The sequence below is a fragment of the Chanos chanos genome, chromosome 13, assembly GCF_902362185.1.
Source record: "Chanos chanos chromosome 13, fChaCha1.1, whole genome shotgun sequence".
Taxonomy (NCBI): domain Eukaryota; kingdom Metazoa; phylum Chordata; class Actinopteri; order Gonorynchiformes; family Chanidae; genus Chanos; species Chanos chanos.
In genome coordinates, this window is record NC_044507.1 from 8,254,078 (window position 1) to 8,267,279 (window position 13,202).

At 39.1% G+C, this 13,202-nt stretch overlaps 2 protein-coding genes and 1 non-coding gene across 3 annotated transcripts in view; 1 reads left to right on the forward strand and 2 right to left on the reverse strand.

Annotated features, from left to right (window-relative positions):
- Positions 1–13,202, reverse strand: part of ces2b (carboxylesterase 2b) — a 49,874-nt gene that overhangs the window by 25,425 nt on the left and 11,247 nt on the right. The gene's annotated exons all lie outside the window — the stretch shown is intronic.
- Positions 1,287–8,471, reverse strand: LOC115826192 (liver carboxylesterase 2-like). The gene is made up of 13 exons (XM_030789921.1): positions 8,354–8,471; positions 7,765–7,954; positions 6,767–6,905; positions 5,852–5,985; positions 5,013–5,166; positions 4,627–4,731; positions 4,434–4,535; positions 4,102–4,251; positions 3,709–3,783; positions 3,364–3,511; positions 2,743–2,889; positions 1,722–1,794; positions 1,287–1,570 (listed from the first exon to the last, which is right to left on the reverse strand). The coding sequence occupies exons 1-13, from the start codon at positions 8,430–8,432 to the stop codon at positions 1,390–1,392; spliced, it is 1,677 nt and encodes a 558-aa protein (XP_030645781.1). The 5' UTR covers positions 8,433–8,471; the 3' UTR covers positions 1,287–1,389.
- On the forward strand, positions 10,250–10,322 carry trnar-acg (transfer RNA arginine (anticodon ACG)). The gene has a single exon. It is a non-coding gene; the product is annotated as a tRNA-Arg (tRNA).

Here is a 13,202-nt window from a genome sequence, read left to right on the forward strand (position 1 = left end):
CTGGTTTGTTTCATTCAATCATCTGTCTCTGCTGTTAATTGTCCTGTGCATTTAAGTCCTGTGTTTGTACCTGTTCTTTGTCAGATTGTGACTGTTATTACCTGTGCCTGTCTTTGTGCGTTCCTGCCTTTTATGATTAGCAACCTTTTGACCGTGTTTACCTTGACCTGTTTTTTGCCTTCCGATTTGGATTTGTTGCCTTGTGGATTACTGGCTTTGACCTCGATTGTATTAGTTCTGACCAACCTTTTGCCTTAGGTATTGGGTTTGTTTTCTCTGTGGATTTTTTTTGGTTTTGACCCTGGACTGGACTTTGTTTCTGAGATCGCTTGATTTTTCTAATAAGCCTGATTTTTTTTTCCCCCCTACTGGATCTGCAATTGGGTCTTGGCCTGTCAACCCTTACACTGTTTGGTTAAATTTCAATGATTTTTGATTTTGACATTCAAAAATCATTTTGTAGTTTGCTTTGACTGTAGAAACGAATATTCAAAAATTTTGGCTTAGTGTAAAGTGCATTCAAAATTAGTTATACAGTAATGGCTGTCCTGTCACTCTTTTTACTCAAGATTAGCTAATGCACACCTAACTGGATGATGATACCAGACCAATGTTCAGCATAGACTGGTGTTAGACTGGGCCGTTAGTGTTGTGAATGAGCAGTACTTTCACAGACATGTTGTAATGGGCAAAATCTCATGAGAGTATGAGAAAAGAGGGAGTTGTTGAAGGGGATCTGGGGAGGTCAAATAGAGTAGGCCAGTTGTAGTTGGTCTGAGATTTATTTAATTTAGTAAAAAATAAAATAGTTGTAAGTTTTAGGTTGGTGTACATTTCTTAAATGATTTCTAACACAGTCTTTTTGAGGGAAACATGTCTTTAGATGCTGAGTGTTTCCTGTTAAGGTGTTATTGTGAGAATGAATCAAGTCTTCCATTAGAAGTTGAAGTCTGACTTTTAATATTTGTTCATTTGTTATTATAAAAACGCTAAAAATTAGATATGAGTGCGCGTTCCACCTTTAAGAAATATCAGCTGCATCCTTTAATGCTTGGCAGAAAATTGCACCATTTTAGTCACTACTGTATAATTTGTTCAATCAATTAGGCAAACAAGCATTTCATTAGTACTCAAACATGTATGCCATAAACCACTTAATGTGAGCCTCCGTAGCATACAATGGAACTGAAGCCCCTGAAACCAGTAGCAGATGAACATTGTGAAGAACTGAGGAGTAAGATTCTGCACCATTAAAAATACAATCAGGATACAACTAGGCCAACATATTCATTAGAGACGTTTAATCAATAGATGAATTTATTGCTTCCCTTTTACCTCCAAATGAGGCATCAGTCTGATTAGCTCATCAATTAAAGTCAAATCTTCATTCTAAAGCTCAGTGTGTTCCCTCCCCTTGCGTACACGCACCATCTCTGGAATAGTTTTAGTCATGAAGAGATACCGCTTCCCCTTCAGGTTTTTACCAGGCCGCTGCTCCAACCCGATGCCCAGGTACTCAGCCTCATCTCCAAACTCAGGCCATGGAGTCAATCCTGGCCCATTTGGAGACCTGTCACAGATGATACAAAGAGCCCAGGTCAGATAATATATTACAGAGACAAAAAAAGCTCTATTAACTTAATATAAGTGATCAGAACGTCTTCTGTCAAAAACAGGTGAGACATTGTCTGTAGTTGCACGACATGAACCCTGTCACTCACCCAGTCCGAGCAAAGTTACCCCAATAGGACATGACATTTCTACAGAGCTGGTCCTCAGCCTCTGTGAACTGGCCTGAGAAAAGTAAAACACAACTTCAGACTGAATTTTACAGGGAACAGCTACTGTTATGCATGAAAATAATCAGTCCTTTTATGAATGAAAATAATTGGTCTTAATATTCCTACAGCGCAATGATCTTACATCTACACAAATGTTTGGAATATTTGTGTAAATATTACATTTGCATTTAGTCCACTACAAAGTAAACAATATAAAAACAACAACTGCAGAAACAGAAATCTTGTCATTAGAAAAGCATTTCTTGTGTTGATTCAGAAGTCTGTTTAGGATCAGTGGCTTGCTGAAAAATTTGCTTGTGGTCAAGTGTTGTCATTCCAGAGGAGACCAGTTTTTTGACCAAAATGTTTTTCTACAATCTAGAGTGCATTATTCCGTACACTTCAACATAACCTTCAGGATGCTGCAAAAAGACCTCAACACATAGCGATGTAGATCCAACATTTTTTAACAACACATTTTTAACAGTTTGAAAACCTTTTAAAACATAAATATCCTTCTGACCACAAAGACCTATTCAGATCAAAGCAACGTAACAATGTAATTTTAGATATGACAGAAGCCACAGTTTTCATATGTAAATGTACATCAAATGTAAATATAGTAGTTAACATGAAAAGTAATATGCTAATGCAGACTGATTTTGTATCAGGTTTTAAAATATAGAGTGATGTGAACAATTGTATTAAAACAATGATATAGTATTGTGGAAGTACAAAATTGTGTAGTTTTACTATCGCCTTGAGCACAAAAATACAGATCTTTCCCAGTGATGTCAACTATATACAATCTTTTTGCTCATCTTCATTAGGGACAGGAATCATTTTTGAGGATGCTTGAAATATAATTGACTTTTTCAACACTGTGATTACCAACATGAACAAAGAGATTACGCAGGTGTGAAATTTAAAAACAAGTCTTCATTTGAAAAGAAGATCTCACCTATGATCTTGATGTGTCCATTTGCAAAGCATGCACCAAAAACAAAAGGAAGATCATCTCCATGGTCAGCTCCCACAAAACTTGGCCTTGTCTTCTGGACTATGCTGGGAGGATGCTGTAGCTCATAAAAGTAAACTGGTGCAGCTTCTGATCGATGACAACAGAAAACAAGAGGAGTCACAGATTATCACCAGTCATCAGTGATTTTCAAACATGGATGGCAACCAATATTTTTTTTTTATCAAGATTAAAATGAGCACTTGTAAAATTGTTTAGAAAACGCAGAATGTGTGCAGTTTGCCTGGCGTGTTTAGTGAATATTAACTATCTAACTGATTTCACTAATTAAAACTTTCTTTTGAAAGTACCACAAGTTCTGATTAGTTGTCCCGGTGCTGTCATTTCTAGATGTACAAAAAATATTTGCTCATTGCACTCTATTATTTTTATTATTGTTTTTAAGATCTTTGTAATAAACCTTGGTGGATGATGTTATTACATTTGATTTTGAATAATATGTGACCAGTTTTTTACTTTTTCTGACAATCACACAATGACCTAAAACTCCTAAGAAGCCGTGTTTAATGAACTCTGTCAAACTTTAAAATAATACATTCTTACCACTATGGTGATTTGCTAGTTTGAGAGCAGGGATATTAAACATTATGTCTGCGAATAACTCTCTGAAACCATCTCGGATTTTTATCCTGTCCCCAGATGTGCCAATGTACTCATCCAGTATCAGTTCTTTGATCCAGGTTTCACTTGCCTGTAAAAAGCAAGCATAAACATAATGCTACTTCATGTCGAAGTAAAGTGTTCTTCCCCCAATGCACTAATTTTTCATGTTCAGACTGGAAAAAGGACCACTGTATTGCATTTATATACAGCTTTATGTCGTCATGGAAACAGACAGTGCTATACACTTTAAATAATGCTTAACAATTAGTTTCCAGTATTCCTTACATCAGGGTAAAACTCCAGGGCTGGTCTGACATGATCACGATCCATTCCATCAGCCCATCCTGGAGGGGCAAAGTGCTGTGAGAAACAAGTGGCTTCATGAGCAATGTTCTTCTCTCGACACAGTTCAACATAAGTATTTCTCAGCACTAGATATGGTATGTTGTATTGCTTAGTCATATGTAATTCTTCAGCATTTGGAAAGTGCAAGTCTGGAAGGAACTGTGCAGTCCCACACATTATGTAAACAATCTTGATGGGGAATTTTGAGGTTATTTATCTCCTCAATGTCATTCCCTATATAATTATTTTAGTTTTGCCGTCTGTGTATCTCAATGTAATGTTATATTTGTGCTGTTTTATTTGAGTGACGTTTCTGTGTAATGTTATACTTACACGGAGCAATAACCAGCCGGCCTCATCATTCGTCACGCCTGTCATTAGCGGCATCTTTTGGAACTCCTGATTCTTCATAAGTTCTTTCACAGGTTTTGGCAGAAACTTCCCATCCACTGTGATTCCAAAGGTCAGCATGGCATTACTGGGCTAGGATCGCATACACATAATGTTAAATCTCTATGTGTATGCTTAAATTGAATAAACAATACATATACAGATTAAAGTGGATGTATCACCTTTCAGTGAGTGATACGATATAAACATAATTAATATTCCTGCTCACAGGTGATATATACATTCATATCACTTCAAAACCTTGGATTTCTAACCTCGCTGACAAATGCCACAACATCTTCCGTTGACCACTGCTTTATGCATTCAACAACCTTCTTTGTGCTGCTGATGTCACAACCTGTTGTGTTGGCCACATGCTGTGGAATGAGTGACAGAAACATGTATTGACCATGCATTCAAAGATTTAATTGACCTTCACTTAAAATGAGATTGGGATATGTTATATACCTGAGCCATAGGGTATGGGTTGGGGTTCAGAACTCCATCCATTAATGCAACACCACTCTGTGCTATTGCACGATGGAAAAGGCCAGCTGATAATGGAGAGAGAAGCTTGCAGACAAACAGTACAAAAGAAAATATTCACACATGCACATTCAAACATGACGACCAGAGATGGGTAACATGGACTGTTACAATTAAGCTGTAAGATACATTACATTACATGAGACTGGCAGACAAGATTAACATATGGTACAGTATAATTCAATGGATGCAGCACACAAAGGACTGACGAACAACGCTACTTAGCAGTAATATAGGAGGACCTGCTGACATTTTATTGGAGGGTATGATGGAATTAGCCGTTTTTAGGGATTATGACACCTCCGTACCTGCAGGGACACACTCACTCCTCCAGCAGATTCTCCAAAGATGGTGACAGAATTAGGATCACCTCCAAAGTTGTGGATGTGTTCCTGGACCCAGCGAAGTGCGGCCACCTGGTCCAGTACACCATAGTTACCAGGGGCATGTTCATCTCCTGTGCTGGAGGAAAAACCGAACAATTCATGTTTATCACACAGGACCTTGTAAATTATTATCGGTGTAATAATAACTTGCAATATTCAGGAAGTGTCATCCTTTGGAGTAGCACCACAATGGGTTTCAAACATATCCAAAGGGTTTAAAAAATGTTCTTGAATCACAAAGGTGTGTAAGTTCAGCACAGGGATTCAAATGGACCCCTGATGTGAGAAGTGATGGTGGATGCTTGAGACTACAGTTAGGACTGCGGAATCCCTCACCATCTTCCGCAAGAAACTGAAAACCCACCTCTTCAGAACCCACCTATCCCCCTAAGCCTAACACCCCTTCCTCAAAAAAAACCCTTGTCTTGTATCTATGTTTGTCTAAGAATTCCAGGGCGCAATGCGAAGGAGTAAATTGACGCTCAGTCTTTTTAGCGATGTATGCTTATGAGGTATTAGGAATCCGACTGATGCACTGATTGTAAGTCGCTTTGGCTAAAAGCGTCTGCTAAATGCTAAATTGTAAATTGACTAATGCCGTGATGATATAGGTGAAGTTTGTATTGTATGGTAGTTTGATTCTGAGAAAAGTGAGAGTAAATTTGGCAAAGTACAACACATTAGCATTTTATAGAGCTGAAGTGGTCATATATGTGCTCTGTCAGTGCTTTGTGGAACTCTACTGTATTCTGCTGTTTTACCTGAGGAAACCCAGCATACCCAATCTGTATTGGATAAGCACTACAACAACATTCTGGTAAGATGCCAATACAGATCCGTCAGTAATAGAAGCAGAACCCATGGTCAGTCCTCCACCGTGAATCCAAACCATGACCTAGGGGACACAAGAAATCAAACAGTTTACTGAGAAACTTGATGATGAGTTACCAGAATTATCAAAGCATCCGGATAATTACACTACAATGTTCCTTTTGAGCACTGAAACCCAGGCAGAAGAAAACATAGTGAAATGGGGTGTTAGAGTGGATTTATCTTCAAATGGTTAACAGATCAGTGGATGCTAATTCTTTTGGATCTCAGGGAGACAGTCCATGCTCCTGTTTTATGCAGTTATGAGGAATACAATTGTCACACCTCTGTCTTTACCTCCCTGTGTTACAGCCTTTCACTGCTCGACTTTTCCAGCCTGTTAACCACTGGCTCATTCAACTCATGAACTGTTCATCACTTCTACCTGTTTCTTGTTCATTTGGTCATTTAGCACTTGGGTAAACTGTACAGTGTTTGTGCCACTTTTTTCTTGTTCCTTGTCACTTTGTTTATACTCCTTTATTCACTTTACCCAAAGTTTACATTAGAGGGTTTTCACAGCTTAGTAACTGAAAGAAATAATCATAATTACCAGCAGCATACAATAGTTCTTTCCTTGTTTCAGCAAAGTCCTTCCAATTCACTGATTATAATATAATAACCTTTTATGATCAAAAGATAAAAATCCTGTTATATAACAATATACAACTAATTTTACATAATTATGAAAGATAAACTTGAGATTTCTTTTTTACTTTACTTAAGGTTTTATAGCGTAGTTAGAGAGAGAGCTGCTTTAGCTAATCCTGGGATGTAAAACAAGACAGAGGCAGAGTATGGCTTACAGGTAGTCTGGCATCTTCACCAGGTTTAGATGGTGTGTATATGTTAAGGTAGAGGCAGTCTTCTGATATATCAGGAACTTCCATGGTGAAAGACAAATTAGACATCAGTGTACGTATCAGCTGTACATCTTGCATACACCTGGAATTAATGATGGATAGATCATCTGAGGCTCAATTTGTCAAGATGCAAAAGTGAAAATCCTATTACAGAATTTCCAATCCTGTCACCAAATCTTACCTCGATTTAAAAATCATATCATTACAAATAATACCATAAGTTTCCTAACTGCTGTTGAACCATATGGTTAAAAGAGAAGCTCCTCACTTTCCCTCTACTCAGGTACAGAGTGAATGAGCCTACTCTGAGTTTTGCTTGCAAAAACTAGAGCAAGTCATCTAGCAAATGGGTCAGTATACACTAGAATCTACTGCAGTTGTGGTGAGAGTAAAACCAATTTGTGCTTGTCACGGTTTAAACAAGGCAAACACATTTTTGCTGCCAATGTGCAATGTTGGCTTTTAGGCTCTAATTTTTAGGTAGATACAGGGTTTCTCCCTGCATGCTGTAGACAACAACAACAAAAAACCCCCAAATGAATCAACGGTGGATAAATAGGCTACATACACAACAATTCTGTCTTTATTTTCGAGTTTATTTGTTAATCAATTACTCTATGGCGACGCTTATTGATTTGTGCATTTATTATTTGACTGTTTCATTATTTCTTGATGTCTCTGACTTATAACATACTGGTTATACCACAAACCATTTTGTAAAGATGTGGAAGAACTTTAAGTGAATCCTACCCTCACTTTCCATATTGTTACTAGTGGTCAGGCTTTGTATAGCTACATGAATCTGTGGAAAACGCTGTCTGTCGTTAAGGCAACATGAGACAAAAGCAAAGTCTGATACTCTCTGGGGAATGGCCAATGTGCCCTGGGGTCGGAGAATCGCCATACAACCCACTGCCTTGTTTTACGTGCTGGAGACTTACATGGGAGGTTGCTCTGTGGCTTTCTTCACTCCTTCCCATCTCTCCACCGGCTCCGGTGGAGCCAACCTCAAGGGACCCAAAGGCGGCTTTGCAAAAGGCACACCCAGATAACTGTGGACAAGTGTCGCACTCCCCTTCACAAGCATGTATTCACCTTCAAGAGCTCCTAATTTGGTCTGGACGACAGGTGCTGGTGTGAAAACAAAAGACAATTTCACTTAGATGACTGTGACTCTGTAGTAGGCCTATGAAAACATCTGTTGTTGTCTCGTGTGAGAAACCTGATGTTCTACAAAAGCCTGAGAGACTGTTCACTATTAAAGCTATGCTCCGAATATTTTATCTAATGTTCAATGTGGAATACTTGTCATTGTCATTGTGAAAAGACAGCCCTGATTTCAAAAGCTGTGTAATTTATGTGGAAGTCTTACTTTTCACTGTGCTCAAAATCAAGCAGAACAAATGTCTGACAGTCTCAAAATCCCTACAGATGAATAATCATTTTGTTGCCCGAATGAAATAAATTCACCAGAAAAGCATTGTCACTGAGAGAACTAATGCAGGAACATTTGCATCCAAGCGCACTTACCATTAGTTGCTGTTGACGCGCTCAGATTTTTGAGGACTATTGTAATGCATATTACTAACAAGCCTGATTTACCCCCCATAGCGAAGAGATATGCGAGTGACAGCACGACCTGTTGAAACTTTGTCGAACTGCGTAGTCACTGCCGTTAACGTTATATAAACGAGGCTTCATCAAGGGAGGAGCATGACATCACGAAGGGAGCTAGGTGCTTTAATCAAACAATCACATTATTTGAACAAAATAATCCTCTTTTAAAGACTTTTACGCAGTCTGATTGTACAATACGCTAGCGTACATGATAAAAAGTTATTTAAAATCCTTGTTCTCAACTACAGGCGAACTCTTTAAGGAAATCACACCATAAATGGAGGATTCTTCAACAGTTGTGCAACCGAACTTCCCCTGCTTTGTGCACTTTGCCTTTTTACCCAATTCCAACACGACAAGGTGACAATTTCAGTTCAGCTGTTTCTTACATTACCCGTCAAGGGAGGGGTTAATAGTTACAGTTTAGTCAAAAGGGAAAGAAAGTTTAAAACCCCCTGTCTGATTTGCTGGTACACTTGTGAACGAGAAGAGTTTTTGAAAGCATTTATTAGGAGACAATCCCTGTATTGTACTTTCTCACTTTCTAATACTTAAAACCGAATAACATACAACATAAGGTTATGTTTTACTGTCAGCATTTTACAATAGCGAAAAAATTTTCCATATTTGTCGACAGCTGTACAGTTACTGTGACTCAAACCACGCCCGTGTTTATCAAGTACGGGCGGACTCTTTAAGGATTAAGGAAATCACACCATAAATGGAGGATTCTTCAGGAATTGGTCAACCGAATTTCCCTTGTTTTGTGCACTTTGCTCCAGAGGGATTATGCGAAGTCATATAGTTTTAGAGGCCACTCATTTGGCCTTATAGCCCAATTCCAACACGACAAAGTGACAATTTCAGTTCAGCTGTTTCTTACATTACCCGTCAAGAGATGGGTTAATAGTTACAGCTTAGTCAAAAGGGAAAGAAAGTTTGAAACCCCCTGTCTGATTTGCTGGTACACTTGTGAACTAGAAGATTCTTTGAAAGCATATATTAGGAGACAATCCCTGTATTGTACTTTCTCACTTTCTAATACTTAAAACCGAGTAACATACAACATATGGTTATGTTTTACTGTCAGCATTTTACAATAGCGAGAACATTTTTCAGTATTTGTCGACAGCTGTACAGTTACTGTGACTCAAACCACGCCCGTGTTTATGTCGTATTTGAGGACGTACATAGCGTAAAACGACACGTGGGTTGTAATGGTTGTGTAGTAATGGCTTCGGAGATAGTCCTTCTTGGAGTTAGCGATGGGCTTATTACGCAAAAGAAACTGACAAGTTATTTCACAAACAAATTAGGAGACGTTCCGGTAAGACTCGTTCAAGTTTGACATATAAACTGCTTTTGAACCAACAAGGCGAAGACGTAGCTAAGTCAGTAGCCAGTGTCTAATGTTGTTGCACAAGTGTTCGGCAATTTGTGCAAAACTGGTTCTGGATTAGCTAGATGACAGCAGTAGTCGACCAATATATGGGTCGTACAGCTAAGGGAGGGGTCAGTGAGTAAAGGTAGGATAAGCATGTAGTGAATGAACACACGATTAGCTCGCCGACGCCAGTGAGTTATCACCTGGAACTGTGGCTAACGTGAGCCGGACATTATGTAGGATACTTACTTTAGTACGGTAACGGAACGTTAATCAGAGAAACACGCTTCACTGTAAATGTGATGTGTAGTGTAAGTTTTGTATTCACATTGTGTACTCAACAGAAAAGGTGTACCATGGAAAAAAAAATGTAGCAGTATGGTGCAAGCACCAGAAGTTAATGAATTTCCTTTTTCGCTTCACATGGGCCAGTGGCGCAATGGATAACGCGTCTGACTACGGATCAGAAGATTCTAGGTTCGACTCCTGGCTGGCTCGTGGTCATTTTTCAGATCCTTTATTCGTTCAGCATGATTAGTACTTTCAACTAGGTGTGAGTCACCTATGCGTGTGGTACAGTCCGATCCCAACAAGCCAGAGGACGTCAGGACAGAAAAAGAGGAAAATATAAACCCGATATACATAAAGTCATTTTTACCATATTTTCATTTTTACGAGGGCGAAAAGAACAATGAGGAGTGAAATCACTTTTCCAATGTTCGGTGTGAATTATGGAAGAGAAAAATTTAAACTATAAGTGATAGACTATAACAAAACGGCTAATTTGAAAAGCAAAACCATTGTTCAGCTTTTCATTGTTAATAACGGAAAAGCACATTCAAAATGATGTTGTTGGCGGACCATACAAGCAGCAAATGCTAAGCCTCAAACCAAACGAATGCATAACAAAAATAGGTAAACCGGGACCCCCCCCCCCACCCCCAAGAGAAAAAAATCAATGATTAGTGATGTCTTATTTGATGTCTCAGCACTAAGCGCCTTTGAATTTCGTTCCACCACCCTGAATTATCATGGATGTGTATGTACTCGAAATCGGTGTTGTGTAAAGCTGTTTAAATGCTGTGTTGCTATTTTAGGACCCGCTGCCCTTGATATCACTGCAGTACCCGCCATGGTCACAGTGTTGTTGCTGCATCTTACGGTCATCTGTGGTCGCGCGTGTAACCTGTGCTGTTCTGTACTCTCACTGTCCTATACCTTCGTCAACGCATACGACTCAGATGTAGGATGGAATCATTTATTAAGCTGCACAAAAAGGGTCAGCAAAGACAAGCATTTGGGAGAGCATGCACAATTTTGGTCAGCCGCAGCAACAGTATAACTTCCTGCTGCCTTCTGGCCACACACTAGTACAACTCTCTCCTACAAATGACTACAACTACAATTATTACATTTACAATAAAAATTACTATATTATTAAATTATTAAATGTACTATTACAATTCCTATATTGTTACAATTGCTATTAGTGTAATTGTTATAAAAACATGAAATGTCAATAGAATAACCAAAATAACCTAAATATACATATTCTTATATTGTGATCGTATAGTGAGATTTAATTTATATCTAGACAAGTCAAATATTAAGTACAAGGTGATACAAATACAATATACAGCATATAAATCACAACTCCATCAATTTCCAATGACGCTAACGTACAACAATTTTCATTCAAAGATGAACACTACACTCTAACGGTCATAAAAAGGTACTGCATTTAAAGGCACGCTAATGCCGTTGTACTGAGCAGTCATTACACAGCGAATAAAAGTCAAAACATATATGAAACATACAACAAATAACAACATTGGTTACCTGCACAAAAAGGGTCCGCAAAGACAAGCATTTGAGAGAGCATGCACAATTTTAGTCCGCCTAAATGAAATATATTTACATCAAATTAACATTGTAATCAAGGTCAATCAAGGAGTCTTAAGGTTAACTGACAAACGTAATTAAAAGTTACAATTGATCTTAAGTTGTCGTCAAAACGCGATTTCTGGTGTAGTTTTTAAATGTTATTCATACAGAATTATGTACAGAACATGTTATAAATTAATTAAAATATGATTTTAATAACTTTTATTGCGGACCCGCCACTTGCCCTGCCTACCGCAGCAACTGTATAACTTCCTGCTGCGGTCTACGCACAATGCATCTAATACAGCGTAGATGGAATACAAAATAAAAGTCGCTGAGCCCATTTATGCAGGATTTAACATTCAATATCAGAGCTGGTTAAACCCGTTACACGCGCATGCGTCAAGCTACGCATGACAATTAGGGAGGGAATGACATCCAGCTCGTCAGACATGTCCCTAATGTTAATACGCTGAAAAAAAAAAAAAAAGTTGTTCACGAGTCACAAACCTTGAGTCTAAGTCGAGTATCAAGTCTTCTGAGGACGAGTCTCAAGTCAAGTCACAAGTCACTGTGCGTGCGCCTTAAGTGCGACTCCAGTCCAAGCCGCAAACTCGAGACCCCACCTCTGGCTCATGCTAGTGAGTTATCGAACTGTGGCTAAGGTCAGCCGGACATTATTTAGGATACTTTGTGTAATACCCCCGTGTCTGCGTGGGTTTCCTCCGGGAGCTCCGGTTTCCTCCCACAGTCCAAAGACTAGGCGAATTAGAGACACTAAAAATTGCCCCTTGGTATGAATGTGTGTGTGGAGCCTATCCCAGTGAACGCTGGGATAGGCTCCAGCACCCCCCGCCACCCTGAGGTCAAGCGGCTTTGAAAGCGAGTGAGAGTGAATGTAATACGGTTACGGAACCTTAACCACTGAAAGTTTCTTCATCGCAAAAAAATACACCGTTTGTAGCCGAACTTCGCGGGCTAACGCTCCTGACTGTGGATCAGAAACTTGTAGGTTGGACGCCTGCCTGGTTTTGTGTGCGTTTTCATTAAAAAAAAGTGCTTAAAAGACACCTAACATTCAAATGCAATGCGTAAGAGAAAGCCGAATGTGAAACATAATGGATGTGTCACGCTGTAGTTCAAGGATAAATATGCTTGAATACATTAATGCAGTTTAGATGTACATACTATCTTTGTTCTCATTTTCCATTTGGAACATTGGCCACGTTCTGTCTGTATCCTTAGGTATATTGTACTGTCATCCCAGAGATCCAACTTGAACCAATGGTTGGGTTAGCTGAACGGGCTTGTTACCAAAAGGTTGCTGGTTTGAATCCCAGGACTGACAGGAAAACATGCATGGCTGAGGTGCCCTTGGGCAAGGCAATTAACCCCCAACTGTCCCTACTGCTCACTACTGGTGTGTATGAGTGGGTTAAATGCAGAGGTCAAATCCACTGCTCACAGTGTGTGTGTGTGATCACAGAGATTTAA

Coding starts and splice junctions, on each gene's coding strand:
- LOC115826192 (XM_030789921.1), bottom strand. CDS start 8,432: ATGGGGGGTAAATCAGGCTTGTTAGTAATATGCATTACAATAGTCCTC. Junction 5,986..6,766: donor GTGAAGATGCCAGACTACCT/GTAAGCCATACT, acceptor TGTGTCCCCTAG/GTCATGGTTTGGATTCACGG. Junction 1,795..2,742: donor TGGACACATCAAGATCATAG/GTGAGATCTTCT, acceptor TACTTTTCTCAG/GCCAGTTCACAGAGGCTGAG.